This window comes from Podarcis muralis, chromosome 16, assembly GCF_964188315.1.
Source record: "Podarcis muralis chromosome 16, rPodMur119.hap1.1, whole genome shotgun sequence".
Taxonomy (NCBI): domain Eukaryota; kingdom Metazoa; phylum Chordata; class Lepidosauria; order Squamata; family Lacertidae; genus Podarcis; species Podarcis muralis.
The window spans coordinates 16623208-16637943 of record NC_135670.1 but is presented as its reverse complement, the minus strand read 5'-3'; the positions used below and the strand labels follow the sequence as shown (position 1 = coordinate 16637943).

At 46.1% G+C, this 14736-nt stretch overlaps 1 protein-coding gene across 5 annotated transcripts in view; it reads left to right on the top strand.

The window, feature by feature from the left end:
- Positions 1-2504: 2504 nt before the first annotated feature.
- F11R (F11 receptor) overlaps positions 2505-14736 on the top strand; it is a 313105-nt gene continuing 300873 nt past the window's right edge. For 2 of the 5 annotated variants that reach the window (XM_077920317.1, XM_077920316.1), the window contains exon 1: positions 2506-2686. In XM_077920317.1, coding sequence (XP_077776443.1) covers positions 2632-2686 — 55 coding nt within the window. In that variant the 5' untranslated portion in view covers positions 2506-2631. Of the gene's footprint in view, positions 2687-4302; positions 4394-14736 lie in introns of those variants that run through there. The other 3 variants (XM_077920315.1, XM_028709808.2, XM_028709807.2) reach the window with 3 other exon arrangements.

The following is a 14736-nucleotide window of genomic DNA, read 5'->3' as shown; positions in this document are numbered from 1 at the left end:
TTTACATGCAAAAGGTCCCATGTTCAGTCCCTGGCATCTTGAGGTGGAGATGATACCTGTCTGAAACTGTTGAAAGCTTCTACCAGTCAGTGTAGGGAACATTGGGCTAGATGTACCAGCGATCTGACCTGGTATTGGGCTGTATCTTACGTTCCTATGCTTTGTTTTGTTTAAAGCAAGAGGTCTCCAGCTTCTTCTAATCTAGCTGATCTTCAGGGCAAAGTAGAATCTAGCAGAATAGGCTGCTAAACCAGCCCAGCCAGTCCCTTTGTTAAGGTAATGGCCTTAGCTGACCAGTTAAGTATGAAAATAATAATAAAACTAACAGCAACAATTTTATTATCTGACTGGGTTGTGCTGGCCACTCTGGGTGACTTCCAACAAATATAAGATGTGCAAGGGATTACCACAGAGACAAGGATGGCACATCATCCTAGGTGGGGTTGTGTATGGCAGAATTGTGTGTGAGAGTTTGGGGGGTTGATGCTGGAAGCTGTGGATACAGAACCGTGTCTGCTCTGTCTTAGACTCAAAGTTATCCTATTTTTCGCTCTATAGTACGCACCAGACGATAAGACGCACCTAGTTTTGGGGGGAGGAATACAAGAAAAGAAAAGATTCTGAATCCCAGAAGCCAGAACAGCAAGAAGGATCTGGCTTCTGGGATAGCTGCAAGATAGCTGCAAAGCCTCCGCAGGGCAGCGGGGAGTCTTCATCCCCATGCCCTGTGGAGGCTTTGCGGGGCTATCCCAGAAGCCAGAACAGGGCATGGGGAGTCTTCATCCCCGTGTCCTGCAGAGGCTTCACGGGCTATTGCAAAAGCCAGAACAGGGAGAGGGAGTGCTGCACAGCGCTCCGTCTCGCTGTTCTGGCTTCTGGGACAGCCCGCAAAGCCTCCGGAGGGCAGCGGGAGGAAGTCACCCCGCTGCCCTGCGGAGGCTTAGCTGCGCAGCCTGCATTCGTTCCATAAGACGCACACACATCTCCCCTTACTTTTTAGGAGGGAAAAAGTGTGTCTTATAGAGCGAAAAATACTGTATGTCTTGGAGCTTCCCTGGAAACCCTAGTGGGGAAGCAAAATCTGTTGAGCACAGGCACCCCTGGAGTATCTTGTTTTGTCAGTACTTTGAAAACCTCGATAAGCAAATGCCAAAAAAGAAAAAAAAAGCAGAGAGGAGGTCGGCAATGAACCACCAACTCCGAGGGCTACGGATTTGGCCCATGGTTTCATTTTTCACAGTGGCCTGTGACTGACAGTAGCCAGCAGAGGGCAGCAAATCCCAATTGATAGATTCCAAGAGCAAATTCAGAATTCTTCACCAAATTGGATTTTAAGCAAAACGTGATTACCATGGTGGGAGAATTGAGTCCCTTTGGAGTGGTCTTTCTGATGCAAATAGCAGGCACCTCACCCCCAATCCAGAGTTGGGCAGCAATAGGGGTGAAGGGTTTAAGATTCCCACACCTGTGAGGCTCCAAACCTGAATAGTCCTCCTCCTGGTTGAATTTGCTATTAACCTAAAATACTTACAATCTCAAAGATTTGGGAAAGAGACCTTTTAGAAAAGTCAGCATACAAATCATGGATTTCTATAGACCATTATTTCAAAAAACAACAGCTCCCTTTGGTTTGGTGGTTACTCATTTTATTTCATGAAATTTATACATACACTGCTTGATTGTAACAAACAAAACATCAAACTGCTTTACAAAAAGAATAAAGCAATAAAAATTATTGGTAGAAACAGCTATAAACAACCATTTCAAACTTTCAAAAAATTAAAATCACCACTAAACTGAAAACTGATTAAAATACAAATCTATATTGTTGTTGACACACGCTGTTCAAAATCTGCTAGACAGAGCCAGACATGGTGACAGGTGGGTGTCCTGTCCCCCTCCCCAATCCTGGCTACACCTATGAAAGCAAGCTTTTGGAATATACTGTACTTGAATATGAATGCACACCCACACTTGGAGCAATATCCTAAATATCTGCGGCTAGGTGAAAAGATTTTCATAATTTATTTTTTGCTCCTGGTTGGGGAAGAATCAGGGCGTCTGGATTTTTGGAACCCTCCTCCAAATCAGCTTAATAAGGAAACAAAAAAAGAGTTGTCTCACCTTTGCACATCTAACCCCCCCCCTCCCCAAGGTTTCCCAAATAATCCTGGGAACTGTAGCTTCCCCTTCGCTAAGCTACAATTCCCAGCACCCAGGACAAACTACAGCTCTCAGGATTGCTTGAAGGAAGTCATGCGCTCCAAATGCGCGTTGGCTGCACTTTGCAGGCGTGGTGTGGACCTGCCCCAAAGCTGGTGGGGTTGGGTGGGGGTTGAATCCTGCATTTCCTTGCTACCTTGCAGGGCGGGAAAGCCCTAGTTGACGATGCTGGGGGTGGGCGTGGAAAGGATGTCTCTCTCTTCCCCCCCCCTCCAAACTCCAAGGAGGAGGCCAGGAGGGCGGGGCGAGTCTTTTCCACGCCCCCCTCCGCGCGACTTTCCTTGCGGAGCGCTTCACCTGTGCGGGCGGGGCGGGGCGTCCCGCTCAGCCAATCCGGGAGGGGCTCCTGCTCACCTGGGCGCCGCTGCGCTCCGGCCTTGCTCAGTCGGTTTCGCGGAGGAGGAGGCAATGGCGGTGGCGGCGATGGGCTGGCTTTGGTGGGGCTGCTTCTGCGCCGGGCTGTGTGAGTAGGCAAAGGAAGTGGGTGCAGGAGGGGCTGGGGGGCTGGAAGGGACTTCCCAGGTGAGTGGGGCTGCAAGGAGATTTGGGGCAGCCTCCCAGGTGGGGCTCAGGACCAGAGGAAGCGGCCTTATGCTTGCAGCCAGACCTTGGGGTCCATCTCGCTCCATATTGTCGTCACTGACTGGCAGCAGCTCTCGGGACGCTGCGGGGATCGGACCCGGAAAACTGGCAAAACTCCTTATTTTAAAAAATTAGTTTTCTAGTCCTTACACTGACCATTTTCCTCTTTATCCTCTCCTAGCCATTTCCTGCTGGTGACCTCTTTGGTTGTATGGATGGAATTTCTTAAATATTAATTTTCCCTATCCCCTTCCTCCCCCTGGTAAAATAAACCTTGCCTGTGGGTTGTGTAACAGATCGAGCAGACCTTGGAAAGGGAAAGCAAGCAGAGTTCCTGCCAGGCTCTCTCTGGCTCAAGCCAACACCCCACATTTCCCAGAAGTGCTTATTTTCCCCCACCATGGTTCGTTGCAGGTTGTGCCAGCCAGCCATCTTCTCTGTTTACTCAGGAGTAAGAGCCATAGCGTTAAAACAGGAGTGGGGGAGGGATGCTCTCTCAACAAAGTATGCACACCTCAGCTTGCAGCCTGAAACAGGGAAACTGTATTTAAAGCATCTGTGTTAATCCCCTTTTGTAGGTTGGAAAGAAGCCTGTGTAGTTTTGTTAAATACACAGTGTGACGTTTCTTTCCGTTATCTTCTCCAGAGGGATAGGTGTGTGCGTTTGTAGCAGTGCAAGCAAAGGATCCTGGGAACTGCAGTTCGTTCAGGGTGCTGGAGACTGTGGTTCCAGGAGATGGAAACTACAGATCCCAGAATTGTTTGGGGGATACCATGGCTTTAAATGTATGATGTCGTGGGTCTGCCCCAAGAGATTTGTGGTACCTTAAAGAGTCACACCTTTTGTTACGGTGCTTAGATTTGGGGACCACAGTTCACCTCAGTGCATGGTGTGTGATCCTCAGATGTACGGATGTAAAGAGGAGAAAAATAAATGTTGGATTTAAATAGCTGTGGAATATAAAAATACAGTTTGTGACTATTCAGTGAGCGCTTAAATGCAGGCAGAAGGACCCTTTAGGGCAGCAGTAGCTGATCATCCCAACATCATATTAGCAATCCTGAGTAAACATAAGGTGAACCTTTGACTGCTTTTCCCCTTCAACCTATGTCCTAATTGCAGAGGGTCATCTGATAAAGTCCACAAAAACTTTTACGCTGTAATAAAACGGCCAAATTTTTTAAAAAGCACTAGACTCTTTGTTGTATATCTTCCTGGATTTCTGCCTTTCTGTGGTCCTTTTTCATTTGTTCTGAAATTTATTTGTTTTTTGAGCCTATAGAAACTGTACCTTTTTAATATTAATTCAGCTAAATTACTCACACAACCGCCCGTTTCTTTTTTGGCTTCAGATAAATGGATGGATAGTTTATATAGAGCTGAGTTCGTGTTTAGATAGTGATGCCATGTGAGTTCGTAGAACTTCAATTGTAAACTTCCAAAGGTGTTTCGGTTTTTCTCTCTTGGTTGCTGAAGCCTTAAAATGGTGGTTGCCCTGCTGTGCTTCCAATATGAGAGAATTTATTTCCTTGTTGAATCATTGTTTGAAAGTTAGACTTGCTGTTCCTTTCGTTCTTGCCTGTGCTGGTATGTGTACAAATATCTTTAATTCTCAAAGGGTTGGCCTTGGGAGAGGTTTGGAGTAGATTGCTTTGCTATTCCTACTTCTTTAGGCCTAGGACTCCTGGTGTGTGGTGTTGGCACCAAAATGTACTGTTTTCTTCCCAAGCTGTCTATTGCTAATTTCCTTCGCAGGCTGGAATTGCAGACCCAACAGGTCTGTCTTGGCTGTTGCTTAGTATGTACAGCCCTGAATTTTATACTCTGTTCCTTCTTGACAAAATGATTGTCAGGAGGAGGTGTAAAGGCAAGCAGAATCATGTTTCTGTGTTCTTTTAAACCACACCCCGGGATTTAATGAGCGGTGAGCTGGCAGGGTGCCCCATGCCCTGATCTATTCAGTTCAAGCTACCCAAACAGGTCCATCTTGCACTGGGCTTTAAAAGCTTCTAATAAAGGCGTGATCTGTTCTGAGGACCTGATGCCTGTTATCTGTTGGCTCAGAGACTCCCGCTGAGTGCTTTTGCAGTGGGTGTGTGTATGTGTGACATAGTTATTGACCAAAGAGAGAGAGCAAAAGCAAAGATCAGTTTTAGAAGCAACCAAGGGGGTGCTTGTAAAGTTTCTGTATATTCTGGTTGGGGAGATGCTGGAAAGGCGACTGCAGAGGACTCTCTTAAATTTGGAAGAGATGAGATGTGGAAATTGAGAATTATTTCTTGAATGCTGCTTTTTGGATCTGGTTGCAAGGTGTTGCTATTGGTAGACAAAGTCCTTAACAATTTGTGACTGATTTAGCTGTGAGATCGCCTTGCCCCATATATGTTCATGCAATTCCTTCAGTCTGCAGAACAGGCGCTCTTACAGGTGCTACATAATACCGCATTTGTAAGAAATCGATCTTTTACTGCAACACCATCCACACTTTGGAACTCCCTGCCTATTGACTTCAGGCAGGGGCCTTCCTGCGCCTGCTGCAAACATCTTTGTTTACACGTGCCTACCCAGATACATGGAATGCTGATGTGTTTTTAGTTCATTGCTTATTTTAACCTTTTGAGTGTTTTATTTGATTTTACAAACAGTTGTATTGATTGATTCTTTTTGTAACCTGCTTTGGGATTTATTTATTTAAAAAAAACAATCAGGCAGTATACAAATTCTGTGAAATAAAAATAAATAAGTAAAATAAACATAATCCTCAATCTGGGTTTGCAGGCAGGGAATCAATTAAAAACTTTCGGGGTAGTTTAAGATAATCAGAAATCCTACAATGATCTTTTATTAAAAAGGAACACACAAGCAGCATCATAGGGAAGGTAAAAATATAATAGCAATAAAATGGTTCTGCAACCAACAGTTGCGTGTGATAATGTTTAATTAAGGTATTGGGAAACTATAAAAGGATGGGGCAACTGAAAGAGTCTTTTGCTGGCTTCCAGAGTAGGCCACAGGCTGGAGGATATCATTCCATCAACAGGGTGATTGCCAGAAGAGAAAAGGTCTGTTCTCAGATGACCAACCTCTTGAGCTCTGAAGGCCAGGAAAATGTGGAGCGAGGACTCTAGGAAACAACTTCAACACTTGCCCAGAACTAGATGCCAGTGGAGTTGTTTTAGACTGGCAGAATGTGTCTTTTCCACCAGTCTGTGTCAACAGCTGCATTCTGGGCTCACTGGTGATTCTGAGTAGACCTTCAAGGCAGCCCCTCATGAAGTGCCTTCCAGAGAAAGAAACAAGTAATTGATATTATTTTTACAGGAAGTTTTCTAAAGACTTCAGGGTACCATACTTTGCCTGGCAGTGGGGATGGGTCACTGGAACCTGATGCCATTCTCAGCCTCCTCCCACAGCCTGACTCCAAATTCTAGAGCAGGCTTTGGCACCCCTTACTTCCAGGAAGCTCAAACAATGGCAAGGAAGCTGTCCATCTTTTGTTTTGCTCCAAGCACCTGACTATTAGGTGTAATGTTAATCTGCGAGAGCCAGTGTGGTGTAGTGTTTGGACCAGGATCTGAGAGACCAGGGTTCTAATCCCCACTCGACCATGAAGCTCACAGGGTGACTTGGGCCTATTCCCTGCTGCTCAGCCAAACTCTATCTCACAGGGTTGTTGTGACGGTAAAATGGGGAGGAGGAAAAAACCTTGAGCTCCTTTGGGATTGAAATAAACAAGGAAATAATCAGAGAATTGTAGAGTTTGAGAGTCACCTAGTCCAGCCCCCCTCAATGAATGTTAAAATATAAAACAAAGCAGTCTGATGATTCATGCATTCAAAGAGAAGTGCAATGTGCCTGTGGTAGGTAAAATGGCCAGGTATACATGACCTCAGCAAGCCTTATGGCAGCCCTATGAGGTCAGCCAGTTCACAAAGGCCGTCCCACCCCACTTTTCAGTCACAATTCCTCCTCCTGCTGCCTTCTCAATATCCCTTCCGGTCCTTGGAGGTGTGGCCCTCTCAGCTGGTGATGGGCTAATGATTCTTCAGAAGGAGTGAAAACCTGTTTGGGAGACTAGGCTATTATTTCCAGAGGCTCATGCTGGGATAGATTCCTTCTGTCCTTTACAGAGGAAGTGAGTCTTTTCCTGTGTTTTAGGTGTTTCCGCAGTATTGCTCATTCTTTAGTCGGGCAGCATGGCAGTTTTCTGGGGTTATGTAGGATTAATGCAAAACTACAGGGCCTCCACCTGCACTGGTGCCCCCAGATGTTTTGGGGTACAGCCTCCAGCCAGCTTGGCCCTTTTGAACTACAGTTCCCATCAGCCTCCCCCTCCCCTTAGGAGGTAGTCCAGTGCAGTTGTTACTGGCTGGGTTTGGTGGGTGATGTAGTCTAATAAAGCATCTGGAGGGCACCATTTGCTCTGCTTATAGTTGAATTTCTGCCATATCTAGTGGTTTTCTGCATCTTGGAGAGTGGAGAAGAATTGGTGCCCAAGATTATGTTTGGGGACAGTGTGGAGTTGGATTTAGAACAGAATATAAGAAGAGGCTGCTGGATGAGGCCAGTGGCCCATCTAGCCAGCATCCTGTTCTCACAGCGGTTAACCAGATGTCTCAGTGGGACCTGTTTGTCCCACAAACAGGGCCCAAGCACAAGAGCAAATACCCTGTCATGCCGTTTCCAGCAACTGGGACTCAGAAGTATTGCTTGGCTCCAACCATGGAGGCAGAGCCTGGCCATTGTGTCTAGTAGCCATTGATAGCCCTTTCCTCTCCTCTCCATGAATTTGTGCAATCCTCTTCTAGATCCATCCAGGTTGGCGGCCATCACTGCCTCCTGCGGAAGTGAGTTTCATAGAATTACGTTATTCCGTCCTGAATCTTCCAACATTCAGCTTCATTGGACGTTCACAGAGAGAAAAACACTTTTCTTCAATTTATCAATGTTGTGATAATTTTATAAACGTCACTTCTAACTCGCCTTTTCTCTAAACTAAAAAGTCCCAAATACAGCAGCGTTTCCTCATAGAGGAGTTGCATTTCCCGGATCATGACTCTCCTCAGCCTTACTCCTCTTCTTCTTCCTTGCTGGTCCAAGAGGTTGGATATATTTTAAATAAATAAATAGCCTGGGTTGGACTGTTTAACGCTGTGGATTAATTATCTACCAAGCTCCGCTGTTGCAATTGAGTCTGGGGAGGGTTGTTTGGTTGTTTTTTACACAGAGAAGGATCTCTTTCCCTCCCCCTCCCCCCCCCTCTCTCTCATTGTGGGCTGTATCACTGATCAAATATTTGACCTGGTCTTGCCAGTGTTGGACCATCATCCTAGACAGCCCATCCGACCTATCCAATAAAGCACGTCCAACTCCCAAGAGACTGCGATCTACTCCCAGTATAAAATAACTGGCAGTGATCTACCTATTGTCATTGGAGGGAGGAGGAGCGTGTGTTTCTTAGGGAGGATCGCCCAGAGTTGTTGAGCTGGGGGGTGGGATGAGAAAATACGCTCACCACAAACAGCAACGATCACTATTGCACACAGCACTACGGCAAGCATTACTTCCGCATTCCTAATACTTTGCAGGAGGCGGGGACATTACTTGCCCACGATCAACCACGATAACGCACACTCTATCAGGGACATACAGGAGATCTACCTGTCGATTGCGGTTGACCGTGGACATCGCTGCAATACAGCATCCTGCATTATAAATTTCTAGAACAGTATCATGTCACTTTAAACACAAAGAACCTTAAGAAATGTAGTTTGTTAAGTTTGCTGAGGGTTGTTCCCCTCCCAGCGCTACAGTTCCCAGTGTTCCCTTGGAGGAGGGATTGATTGTTAACCCACTCTGGGAATTGCAGCTCATTCTGTGGGCACATCCACACTGTACAGTGGTACCTCAGGTTACATACGCGGCGGCAGTGGGAGGCCCCATTAGCTAAAGTGGTGCTTCAGGTTAAGAACAGTTTCAGCTTAAGAACAGACCTCCGGAACGAATTAAGTACTTAACCTGAGGTACCACTGTATGTTTAAAGCACATGGCTTCTTCTTAAGAATCCTGAGAGCTGTAGCTTACCTCTCACAGAGCTACGATTTGAAGCGTCTTTTAAAAACTACAGTTTCCAGGATTCTTGCTGGGGGGTGGGCAGGGGCTATGTGTTTTAAATGTATGGTGTGGATGTGATTTAAGGAATAAAAATATCTCTCTTTCAAAAAAGGTCTTCTATTGTCTCCATTTCCCCCCTAACTAAATAGCCTCAGGTGTATCCCCCCCCCTCCACTTCAAATTTGTCTAGGGGCTGGCTAGCTAGCTGACTGATCTTCCACTGGATCTGGCCTTAGTAGCCAAGGGACCTTCCAGCTGAGTTAACATTGTTTATGTTCCTCCCTTCCCTTTAGGGATCCTTCCTTCCCATTTGGATTCAGAGTTGTTTGTGCTGTTTGCTGGCGCTTTTAATGGGTATTGAGTACCGTATGATCGCATCTGGGGGGGCGATTATGTTCTGGGGGTGCCGCATCTGCACAAAAATGTGTATAATGATAATTGAACCCAGAGCCGTCCGCATCCAAAGCAGATCTGCCCTACCCCAGAGCTGCAGACATCCCCCTTGCCTTTTATTGCCCAGGGCATCGAGCAAAGCAGTCAGGCTTACTGTGACTCGGCTTTAAAACCCAGGCTGGGAGTTTCATGCCTCGACCAAAAATCAAAAGTACTTTAATTGACTATGAAAGGGAGAATAAACCCTCTTCCAAACCTCAGTGACTCTCAGTGCTTCTAATGCCATGAGGGTGCGACTCTATAAAGTCACTGTCGGAAGGAGTTTTAAACTCTGGGGAAACTGGTTTTGAAGACTTAAATGAGTACTCCAAGAAGTCCTGTCAGGGCACCAGGATTGCCTCATTTTTTTGCTGTTTTGGTCATCGCTAACTTAAAAATATTCAGCTCTATAAAGGAAGGGTTTGTAGGGCAGCAGAGGTAATTAATGGGGAACCTACGGGGGTCTTGCTGGGGGTCTTCCAGCTCCCATTATTCCTGACCATGTTGGTCCTCATCCCTGTGGTAAAGCAAAGCCCTACCATAGGGATTACCATCCAGTTTCCAGCTGACCACCTGCTGACAGCTACAAATGTACACTAAATGAAGTGGTCTATATTTCCTATTAGCCAAGTACAAAGAGAACACCTTTTTTGTTTCAACGACATTTCTTCCCCATTCTAAAATAGTTATACCTTGCCTCTTTGGGGGAAATGCTGCTTCAAGATGGCTGACAAGGCCTTAAGTTGGCCTTTATCCACCTGACACCCTTCAGCAATATTAGAAACTTGGATATACTGTATAAGCTAGATGCCAAATGGCTCCTTAAACCAGGGTTATAGTCTCCAAAACGGAATGTCTAGTTGCCATTTTGGGGCCAAACGGCTCAAAAGTCATATTTTTCAATAGGGCTTTCTGGTTCCTGAAAGTCGTTATGATTGTGCAGATAAAATACCATGGATGGAATTCTACAGGATGTGTTGTTACTATGTGAAAACAGGCAAGATCCAAGGATCCACCTCCAGATGGTGGAGACAGTTAGGCACCATCCTGTAGTTGCATGGGCATCTTCCCTATGTCACAAGTGGTCGTTAACCAGGTGCAAAATGCGCCTGGCAAATTTCGAATGCTGCCCTTCATATGCTTTAAACCGCAGCTCCCAATCAGCCCCAGCCATCAGAGGGGCTGTAGGCCAAAAATGTACTCCCGTCCCATGAGTTGATGTAATCCCCTTAAAGCCAGTTACTGACATAGTTTTCTATGTCTCATCCCTCTTTGGAAATGTCTCAGTTCTTTCGCCACAGCTATTTCTTTGTGACAGGGAGTTCCGTAGTTCGTTTTTTTCCCTCAGAATGAGTACAGGCATTGGCTCTGGCAATATGGTGACTCGGCTGCCCCATTTTAAGCAGATCCAAAGGCTCTAAAATAGAGTAGCCCGGCCTCAAATGTTGTCAACCCATGGGCTACTCTCCTACAATGAGAGATGAGGAGCAAAGCAGTTGCAAACTTTTTTCTGGGATCCCCCACGCTTGCTTGTTCATGTAAAGCCATAATTTGGCTTGACATTACCTGTGAACCAGGTCACTGTCTCTAATAACATGGCAGCTCTTCCAAGGTTGCTTTGCCGGACTTTTTACCAGAGACCTTTTTAGCTGGAGATGCTGATGACAGTATCTGGAACAAAGCAAGTTCTCTTACGACTGAACTTGTGCCTCGCCCCAAATTCCTCCCTTCCCCTTAACCCTAGATAGATGAAAGGAGCAAGCTGCAAACCATATTCAAATATTTGACTGTAGGATTTCAACTTAGGTGGTATAATCCTTGTGGTTGTCTCTCAATTTAATCCCTGCGCTAATATCTGATGTTGGTTCTCCAAGCTGGGCTTTTTATACCTGCCCCAGTGAATTTGCAAGTTTGCAACAGGCCTTTGTGGGTGCCCTCCCCTTGCAGAAAAGCAGCAGCAAACTGTAGATGTGGATTGTGATTTACTGAGTGACAGTCCTGGCTTCCAGAGGCTCCTGTTTCACAATCTTGTGAGTTAATAGGTAGCTCTTTTCTGCCTCTTCCTCTGCAGTGGCCAGGTCCAAAGTTAAGCAGCTGCAGGGAAATGGCTTCTGTATCATAAAATCCTCTTCTAGGGCTTAAGGTCCAGAACTAGTGCCACAGATCACTTCCAAAAGTCGTCTTGCAGCTTAGATGTTTTGCAGCTTAGATGGACGCAGAGTTGTTTATGTGCTGCAACTGACTTGACATGATTTTGAACTTATTTCCTATCACATCAACATTCCACCTTTCCTCCAGGGACCAAAAGGGTCCTCCCACAAACCATTTTTCCCCGGCAGGTTTGGCTGAGAGATAGCGACTGCCGAAAGGTCACCCAGTGAGCTTCATGGCTGAGTAGGGATTGAACCCTGGCCTCCCAGATCCCAGGCCAACTGCAACGCCGCAGTGACTTTTGAAGCAAGGGAAACCATTTCTGATAGGGATGGGTGGATTTAGAGCAACATGGCCCAGCTTCTTGTTACTGGAATTGTGGTGGAACCACCAGTTTCAAAACTGAAATTGGCACCCTCTGAATCCCTGGGCAGTTCAGGTGTGGCTGTTTGTGGGGTGCTGAGTCACGAGAAAGTGCTGCACATCATTCTTTGCTGGAATCCCCAGTGACCAGCCTGTGGTTTCCTTAAAATGATGCAGTCTAGCTTCTCTCCACTTTGTTTGGGACCCCTCAATGAGCGAAGGGGTTACAGCCTCCTGCCTGCAGATTCTCCCCTGGAAATGCGTGTTTGCATTTGTGGCATTACAGAGATAATTTTATCTAAGGGACAGATTGCTTTTTTTGGACCTTGTTTTGCCAGAAGCCCTCACCCCCCTCCCGCTTTTAGAGCTAAAGCACCAGGCAGAGTTAACAAGGCTGTGAATGTGTGTGCCCTTCAAATGGCAACAGAGATTCACTGGTTGTCCACTGACTTCTTTATTCTGTTAAGAATGTTTGCTTTTGGAGAACAGGGTCTCCATTGTGTGCCATTTGCTTGCCTTAGAACCAAAGGACCTTTGCTCATGTTTCTTGAATGAGCAATGCATCTATTTCTAAAAGATGTACAGCCCACCCCTATAAAACAAAGGCAAGGCAGTTCTGCCAGCCAATTCTTGTTACATTTTTAAATTTACACACACACACCTGCCAAAAAACCAACAGAAATCCTGAGCAGGATACTTGGGTACAACAGAGCAAAATATTTTAAAAACCAAGGGTGTTGTGTGTTTCATAGGGTAAGGAAGACAAAGGGTAAGGAAGACAAAGAACGTTTCTAATGCCGTTTGGGATTTAATTTATTAGGTGCATAAGAAACCCTGCAACATTCCTTCAATTAAAATAAGGATGTCCTATCCCATAATAATAATAGTAATAATTTAATTATTTATACACCACTGACTGGGTTGCCCCAGCCACTCTGGGCAGCTTTCTCTCTCTCTCTCTCTCTCTCTCTCTCTCTCTCTCTCTCTCTCTCTCTCTGTCTCTCTCTCTGTCTCTCTCTGACATAATAAAACATTAAACATTGAAAAACTTCCCTATACAGGGCTGCCTTCAGATGTCTTCTAAAGATATAGTTACTGATATAGTTACTTCTCTCCCTTGGCTCAGGGGGTCGCATAACTCAATTTTGTTGTTGTTTAGTCATTTAGTCAAGTCCGACTCTTCATGACCCCCTGGACCAGAGCACGCCAGGCCTTCCTGTCTTTCACTGCCTCCCGCAGTTTGGTCAAACTCATGTTTGTATCTTCGTGAACACTGTCCAACCATCTCATCCTCTGTCGTCCCCTTCTCCTTGTGCCCTCAATCTTCCCCAACATCAGGGTCTTTTCCAGGGAGTCTTCTCTTCTCATGAGGTGGCCAAAGTACTGGAGCCTCAGCTTCAGGATCTGTCCTTCCAGTGAGCACTCAGGGCTGATTTCCTTAAGAATGCATAGGTCTGATCTTCTTGCAGTCCATGGGACTCTCAAGAGTCTCCTCCAGCACCATAACTCAAAAGCATCAATTCTTCGGCGATCAGCCTTCTTTATTGTCCAGCTCTCACTTCTATACATCTCTACTGAGAAAACCATGGCTTTAACTATACGGACCTTTGTTGGCAAGGTGACGTCTCTGCTTTTTAAGATGCTGTCTAGGTTTGTCATCGCCTTTCTCCCAAGGAGCAGGCGTATTTTAATTTCGTGACTGCTGTCACCATCTGCAGTGATCATGGAGCCCAAGAAAGTAATATTTTTCTGGTGAAGATAGGGATGTCCTAAGGAAAAGGAGGATTCCGGGATCAAATCAGAAACCAAGACTGCTTCTGTAAATCCTGTAAAACACTTGTTTCATTACGTGTTTTGCTGCTTTTATTCCCCCCCCCCTGTGCTATCTAATCTCTTATTTATTTGAAAAATGCAAACTCTGTTGCATTCCTCCCCCTACCCGGAAAACTGTTAAAACAACAATGTTTACCTAGAACTGAGCACTTTCATGGGACAGGGGTGGGGCATGGGTGCATTTGGCTTGGGAATTACTGCCTGCCAGCTAAATTACCTGATAAAAGCAGCTGAGGATGGAAATGAGGTCATTCTGCACAGCCAGTGGTTTGAGTCAGTTTCTTCTGACATGGAAGTGAAGTGAGTAACGAGTGCGTGGGTGCCCAGGGGCAGGGGGAGTGAGGCTGAAACTAGCAAAGCCAGAAATTCCACCAGGTGGGTTGAAGACCAGTTAACCTCCTCCTGACTCCTCTTTCTGCTCCATCCATGGCCCTTTGTGTGGGAGCCTCTCCTTCCCGTTGGCAAGTTATTGCTGTTTTTAAAGTCCCATCCCACCCACTTTCTGGAAGTGAGCAGTGGCTGGCATATTCATGCTTGAGAGAAGGTCTAAACCACTGAGCCTCTTGGGCTTGCTGATCCAAAGGTCGGCGGTTCGAATCCTTGCAACGGAGTGAGCTCCCGTTGCTCCGTCCCAGCTCCTGCCAACCCAGCAGTTTGAAAGCATGCCAGGGCAAGTAGATAAATAGGTACCGCTGTAGGGGGAAGGTAAACGGCGTTTCCGTGTGCTCTGGTTTCTGTCACAGTGTCCCGTTGCACCAGAAGCAGTTTAGTCATGCTGGCCACGTGACCCGGAAAGCTGTCTGTGGACAAACACTGGCTCCCTCTGCCTGAAAGCAAGATGAGTGCTGCAACCCCATAGTCGCCTTTGGCTGGACTTAACCATCCAGGGTCCTTTACCTTTTTACCTTACATGAACCAGTGCGAAGGCTCTGCAATGCTTTTGAACAGAGAGTGCAGAGTGAGAGAACTGGTTTGTTGGAGCACCTTGTCAATTAGAGAGTGTTTGGAGGTTGAACCTAGATGAACCTTATCATTTT